We start from the raw sequence: 7,303 nt of genomic DNA on the forward strand, positions 1-7,303 counted from the left end.
TGCTGTGATATTGCTCTGTCCACCCCCCTCCCCACATACACACACTCCCCCCCATCAGGTTTTTGGGCCACACTCAGTGATGCTCAGGGGGTTATTTCTGGTCCTTTATTCAGGAATCACTTGTCTGGTGATCTCAGGGACCAAATGGTGCTCTAGGGATCAAACCAGAGTCAGCCGTGTGCAAGGCAAGTGCCCTACCCACTGTACTATCTCTCTGGCCCAGGCTGTTGCTCCTGCCACTTACTCTTGAATCAGGAAGGTGAGGACCCTTAGACCAGGCTGCACAGCAAGGCAGACTCAGAGTGGGGGGTCTGTGACTGTGAGCCTGGGTGGTGCTGGCCCATGAGGGGGAAGGAAGCAGGGGGAGGAGCCCCGGGTGACAGTTGTCCTGGAATGGGCATAAACAGGATGTGGTGTTCATGAAACCTTTCCCCTCTCCCCACCCCCACTCAGCCCGGGCCCCCAACCCGAGGAGACAGCAGAACCCAGAAAAGAAGCCTGTGGACAGAAGAACCATGGTCAGGAGGCCAGGACGGGAGAGGGCAGCTGGGGCTGGGAGGGCACCTGGGGGTGGTCAGTGGGGGAACAGGACCTGAAGGTGGCGGGAGAGAAGGGTGGTTCCCAGCTTAGACCCTTGAGAAGATCCTGAGTCTCCCTGGGGGTGGTCCCAGAGTCCCTGCTGAGTGTCCAGCCTTGCTCTGCCCCCTAAACTGGGTAGCAGGGTACAGCAGTGACCTTCAGCTAGGAGATGCTTCCTCTTGGGGAAATGGAGGCAGGGAAGGGGCTGGGCCTGGACCGGAGCTCACTTCTCCGGCCCCGCTGCATCCAGTCCGACTCCCTGGTGGTGTGCGAGGTGGACCCGGAGCTGAAGGAAAAGCTGCGGAAATTCCGCTTCCGAAAAGAGACGGACAATGCGGCCATAATAAGTGAGTTGAGTGTCCGCTCTGCGCCCCACCCCACCTCACTGCCCCGTGCAGCGGCCTGGGACTGCACTGCCGTCCTCCGCCGCTGGGGGGCCCTCTCACCCCCCTGTCCACCGCCCCCCTCTCTCTACAGTGAAGGTGGACAGAGAGCGGCAGATGGTGGTGCTGGAGGAGGAATTCCAGGTGAGGGGCAGGAGGCACCCAGGAAGTGCCGGGCGGGAGGGGGAGGCGCATGGAGCTGGACCGGAAGCGGAACTGAGCTAGAAAGGTCTGGAGAGCAAGTCTCAGCCCAGATGGTCGCCCTAGGTCCCCAGGCCCAAGACCTGAGTGTCCAGGTCTCTTTCCTCATCAGTGATGGGACATTGTGGATTCAGTGATGTAGTCCTTGGAACAGGGTTACACCCAGGTCCCCTCTGCTGGCATAGTACATGCTCAATAAAATGATGCTGCTGGGGCCAGAGCAATAGTACAGCTGGTAGGGCAGCCTAGCTGGGTTTGATCCCCGTCACCCCAGATCGTCCTCCAAGCCTACCAGGAGTGATTTCTGAGCGCAGAGCCAGGAGTAAGGCCTGAGCAGTGTGGTCTAAAAACAGAAAACAAAAACAAACTAACAAAAACAGACGCTGATGGCTGGGAGTGTAGGTGAAGTAAGCATGTTCTTCCCAAGTATAAGGCCTTGTGTTTCCCTCCCCAAATGGTGGTGGTAATGATGATGATAATTATACATTATTGATACTAAAATGAAAGGGAGTCCAATGAATAAAAGCCAGGGGAAGGCCTTTCTGAAGGGGCAGGCTTCTCTGGGCTGGAGCTATAGGACAGTGGGGAGGGCCCTTGCCTTCTGTGTGACCAGCCAATCCAGGTTCGATCCCCATCATCTCATATGGTTCCTCAAGTCCACCAGCAGTGATTTTTTTTATTTTTTTGGTCACACCTGGTGATGCTCAGGGGTCACTCCAACTGGCTCTGAACTCAGGAATTACTCCTGGCGGTACTCTGGGGACCACATGGGATTCCTGGGATCGAACCCAGCGTCGGCCACATGCAAGGAATATGTCCTACCCTTTGTACTATCACTGGCTCAGAAGTGATTCTTGAGAGCAGAGCCAGGAGTAACTCCTGAGCACTGCTAGATGTGACCCCAAAACCAAAATTTAAAAAATAAAAAAAAATAAAGGATAGACCTTTTTTCCCCTCCTTGGTCTGAACTCTCTTTTCTCAGTAACAGCTGGGGGATGAGTCTAAGGCCTACTTTATAGGGTGGGGGGAAGATGGGTGGCGGTTATCCTTGGAAGTGAGGCCTTGGGGCGCCCTGCCGTCTTGGAAAGGAAGTTCAGTGAAGTGATTATAATCTTTACCTGGATTCAAATCGGAGCACCCTCCATCCTCACATCTGTGTATCTCTGGGCCTCAATTTCCTCACCTGAAAAGTGGGGAGAATGTTAGGGGGAGCTTAATGTGGTAGGTTTTTGACCAGTGCTTTGTCATATAAGAAGAGCCTCACTCACTCTCTCTCTCCCCCACTTCTCTTCACTCTTCCTCTTCCTCCCCCACACCGCTCTCTCATTCCCAACCAGAACATTTCTCCAGAGGAACTGAAATCAGAATTGCCAGAAAGACAGCCCAGGTATGGTGGGGTGCTGAGAGTGGATTGGGGTGTTGGTGGAAAGGGACTTGGGTTCCCTCTCTTGGCTCTGGATTTCCATGCTTGAGCCGAGAGTGTATCCAGCCAAGAGTGCATTTTGTTTGCTAACCTTGTACCGAATTTTTCCTGAATGGTCAGAAGTGATACTTGGAGTTTGCTTTTTGAGGTATAAACTTGGTTAAGTTTCAGCCTCAGCACTGGACTTGCTATATTACAGAAAGAATTCGCAGGGCGGGGAGATGAGTCAAATGGCTACAGCACATGCTTTGCATGTAGCAGGGCTGTGTGTATCCCCCTAGCACTGCCAGGAGTAGCCCTTGAACACTGCTGGGAGTGGCCCAGTCATTCCCCCTAAAAAAAAAAAAGAAAGAAAAGAAGGGGCTGGAGCGATAGTATAGCGGGTAAGACTTTTGCCTTGCATGTGGCCGACCTGGGTTCGATTCCCAGCATCCCATATGGTCCTCCAAGCACCGCCAGGAGTAATTTCTGAGTGCAAAGCCAGGAGTAACTCCTGTGCATCGCCAGACATGACCCAAAGAAGCAAAAAAAAAAAAAAAATGAGAAGCAGGGAGATAGCTCAAAGAGTTGGAGTGAGTTTGATCCCCAACACCGGTTGCAGTGACCCTCATCCCCACAATGCACCTGGTAGCCCCCAGCTCTGGTGGGCCTGAGCAGTAGTGCATGGCTAGACCCAAGTACTGACCCATCCGGCCTGGCCCAAGTATCATGGGAAGTCGCCCCCAGGACCCTTGGACACTGCTTGTGAGGCTCCCAAAATGAGGTGGCAAAACTTCCTCCTTTATTTATTTTTGCTTTTGGGTCACACCTGGAAATGCACAGGGCTTACTCTTGGCTCTGCACTCAGGAATTACTCCTGGCGGTGCTGGGGGGACCCTATGGGATGCTGGGAATCGAACCTGGGTCGGCTGTGTGCAAGACAAACTCCCTACCCGCTGTGCTATTGCTCCAGCCTCTATTTATTTATTTTTGGATATTTTTGGATTGGAGTTTGTTTTTTGGCCACACCTAGCAGTGCTCAGGATTGTGCTGCTGGGGAACAAACCCAGGTTTGTTCCGCATGCAAAGCAAGTGCGGTACCCTCTGTACTATCACTTTGGCTCCTCAATGATTAACTTATAATGCTCTCCTGCCCCCTTCCATTTGTTGTCATAGTTGGGAGTTGCATGCACATCTGGCTATGGGCTTGGAGTGGGGCTTGAGGGGTGGACTTCTAGTATGTGCGCACAGTTGTGGTTGCAGGGGGGTGAGGGATACTTGTGGGTGGGAGGCACAGGGAGTTGCTTCAGAACTCACCCCACTTTTTTGTTCGTTTTTGGGCCATGCCTGGTGTTGTTCAGGGCTTACTCCTGGTAAGGGATCACTTCCGGTAGGGCTTGAGGGACCATGTGGGATGTCAGGAATTGTACCCGGATCTGCCCTGTGCAAGGCAGATACCCTACCACTGTATTATCTCTACTCTCCCTCCAGCTCCAACACTCACCCTGTGTTTAATCACTGACTGAGGCCAGGACTTGGGTCTCAGACTTGCGTGTGAGGGAATCTCAGGCCTCTCGGCACTGAGGTCCAGGCCCCTGGGTCGGGATCCCTGCAAGGAGCCCTGATGGGGAACCCTCTTTCCTGGGGCAGGTTTGTGGTTTACAGCTACAAGTATGAGCACGAGGATGGCCGGGTGTCCTACCCCCTGTGCTTCATCTTCTCCAGCCCTGTGGGTGAGTCCAGGCTCCCCCATCCTGAGGCGAGGGGTGGAGAGCCAGAGGTGGGTGGGTGTTTGGCATTATCGGCCAGGCTGGGACTGGGGGCTGCGTATGAGTGTGTGTGACTGAGTTAGTGTGTGTGGATGTGTGGAGGCCAGTGAGCAGGAGTGGGGGGAGGCTCATGTTCCTTCAGGGCTCATACAAGTCTCTCCCTTTTCTGTTTTGTTTTGTTTTTACTTTGGGGCCACACTTGGCAATACTCAGCCTGGCAATGCTCAGGGGTTACTCCTGGCTCTGCACTCAGGAATCACTTCTGGCAGTGCTTGGGGGACCACAGGGGATGCCGGGACCAAACCCGGGTTGATTGCATTCGAGGCAAACACCCTACCCACTATACTATTGCTCCTGTCCTAAGCGCCTCTTCCTTTCACCCGGAGGTCGCTCTCTGGCCTCTAAGGCACATATAGGAATGCCCCCTCCCCAAACAAACAAAAACAAAAACAACTGAGGAGAATTCCAGGGACGCCCTGAAAGCAGTAAAAAAAGTAGGAAACTCCAGGGCCTTCAAGAACAATCTGGGGTCCCCTTTTATGCTTTTCTCTTCGTATGCTTCCCATGCAGGCTGCAAACCTGAGCAGCAAATGATGTACGCTGGGAGCAAGAACCGGCTGGTGCAGACGGCGGAACTCACAAAGGTCCGGCGACTTAGGAAGCAGTGTGGGGGGTCTGGGCTTCCACTCAGCGGTGGTGGTGGTCAGGGCTTACTTCTGGTTCTGTCTTAAGGGAATCACTCCTAGCGGTGCTGGGGATCGAACCTGAATCAGCTGTGCTAGACAAGCGCCTCATCTGCTGTGCTATGGCTCCAGCAGCCCCTCTTGGCTTCTGTGCCTGAGCAGATCCTAACGCTGACGCCTCTCCCATCCAGGTGTTCGAAATCCGCACCACCGACGACCTCACAGAAGCCTGGCTCCAAGAGAAGCTGTCTTTCTTTCGTTGACTTCTGAGCTGGAACCGGAATTCCCGATGTCTGAGTCCTGAAAGGAACTGTGGCTTCAGACCCCTAGGATCTGCACTTCAGAGTGACGCTGTAGAAATTAAAACGCCAGAATGTAGAATCCGCCTGTGGCCATTTCTGGTCTTGTCTGTGGGCGCTAGCCTACAGTGGCTGTTGTACCCATTTATGGCCAGCAGAGGGCAGGCGGACCCCAGCTTGTCCCCTAGGACAAGCTCAGCGTCCTGAAGGGAAGGGCGGCAGTGTTCTCAGTGCCAGGGTGGGTGTGCGGGGGCTCTGCAGGATGAGTGGGGGGTACTATATCCCTGCAGAGACTGTTCCCAAGGAGAATGAAGGACACTCGAGTTCCCAGAAAGTCAAGTATGCAGAGCCCATCTTCTCTGTCCCCTCCGTGAACCTCTACCCCAACCAGCCCCAGGCTCCAGTTTGCCCCAGGGGACATACGTTTCCCCGGCAATCCCCTTCCCCAGGACGGGTGGGAAGAATTCAATGGCTGGGAAGTTGCTGACGAGTCCCTTTGCCTCAGGGTTGTATGAGTTGCCAGGGTGGGAGGGAGGTCTGTGGAGTGAGGCTTGCCTGAGGTGTGGGGGGCAGGGTGCCCATGGGCTTCTTTGAGTGCTTGATCTCACAGGTGCGCAGATATGAGGCCGCCATCGAAGGTGCACCCGCAGTGGAGCAGGTGCTGGGAAGCCCTGGATGGGCAAGCCCTCACAGACAGGAAACGGTTTTTCTCTCTTCTCCTCCATGTCTCTGATTGTTTTCTCTGTCCCCAGACTCAGGGACCTGGGATCTCCCTCCCCTCCCCCCTGTTCAGGTTCCCTGTAGTGAGGTGGCTGTTGCCATGGTAACAATGACACAGTGACCTTGGGCCAGGGCTCCCCTCCTCCAGCCCTGCCATTTTGGAGGGGAGGGTACACTAACCCAGCTCCAACCCTTTCCCCTCCAGCCCAGCCAAAACATATTTTCTCATCATCCCATGCTGCCCAGTCCCTAACCCTCTTTGTCCCCAGTCAGGATAAGTCCTTTGACAGAGAGTCAGGATAGAAGTATTTGACAGGAGGCCATCGTGGGAACTCTTCCCTGGCCCCACTTTGTGTGAGGAGTGCCTGGAGTTGAGCTCTTCTCTGATACCTCCTTGCTGTCTCCAATCCCTACCTCCCAGCCCCCTTTACGCTCCCTACCCAGGGTATCTCTACCCCTCCTCCTCATCACAGCCTCCACCCCCCATGACTAGAAATGGAAGAAAGGCTGGGGCAGGAGGGCATCATTCCATGAAGAAGTCAAGCAACTCCTGGCTTGCAGAGGTCAGAGAGGCGAAAGGACTAGCCCAAGTTCATGCATTTACAAGATCAAATGAATAATAATAGCTAACCTTCTGAGTGAAGGTGTCCTATATGCCGGGTACTTCACTAAGCACTTTACCCGGATTAGCTCAATGAATTGTTACAAGGCCCCCATGAAAAAGGTACCATTATTATCCCCAGTTTAGATGAAGAAACGGAGGCACAGAAGAAGCCAAAAATAATTGCCCAAAGCCACACAGCTAGTGGTGACCCAAGACTCTCCCGTTTTTCCTTTTAGGCAGGGGATTTCAGGAACTAGGTTCTTTTCCTCCTTGCCCCTTCCTGCTGCCTCCCTCTTCCCCTTCTCAGTAGAATTTTTTGTTTGTTTTTGGGGCCACATCCAGTCGTGCTCAGGGCTGACTCCTGGCTTTGCACTCGGGAATTACTCCTGAACACCATGTGGATGACAGGGATCAAACCCGGATGGGCTAGATGCCGGGCAAACGCCCTACCCATTATACTATACTACCCTTACGTAACTGAACTCTCTGTATCCAGGCTCATGATTGGTAATAGAAAGAACCATGCACAGGGCTTGCCCAATCAAGAGAAGGGAGTTTAATTGCGTGTGATGTGTGTGTTGGGGACGCACCGGGAGATGCTCAGGACGTACTGGTGACTCTGCTCAGGGATCAACCCCGGAGGTCTGGGGGAAAACCATATAT

General features: G+C 53.8%; 1 protein-coding gene across 1 annotated transcript; it reads left to right on the forward strand.

Moving 5' to 3' along the window:
- Positions 1-412: 412 nt before the first annotated feature.
- Positions 413-5,389, forward strand: GMFG (glia maturation factor gamma). Its single transcript, XM_056136733.1, has 7 exons — positions 413-518; positions 830-926; positions 1,057-1,106; positions 2,501-2,550; positions 4,216-4,298; positions 4,905-4,978; positions 5,209-5,389. Exons 1-7 carry the CDS (start codon positions 420-422, stop codon positions 5,278-5,280), a joined length of 525 nt encoding a protein of 174 aa, XP_055992708.1. The 5' UTR covers positions 413-419; the 3' UTR covers positions 5,281-5,389.
- Positions 5,390-7,303: the final 1,914 nt, after the last annotated feature.

The sequence above is a fragment of the Sorex fumeus genome, unplaced genomic scaffold (assembly GCF_029834395.1).
Source record: "Sorex fumeus unplaced genomic scaffold, SorFum_2.1 ptg000122l, whole genome shotgun sequence".
In the NCBI taxonomy this organism is placed as follows: Eukaryota; Metazoa; Chordata; class Mammalia; order Eulipotyphla; family Soricidae; genus Sorex; species Sorex fumeus.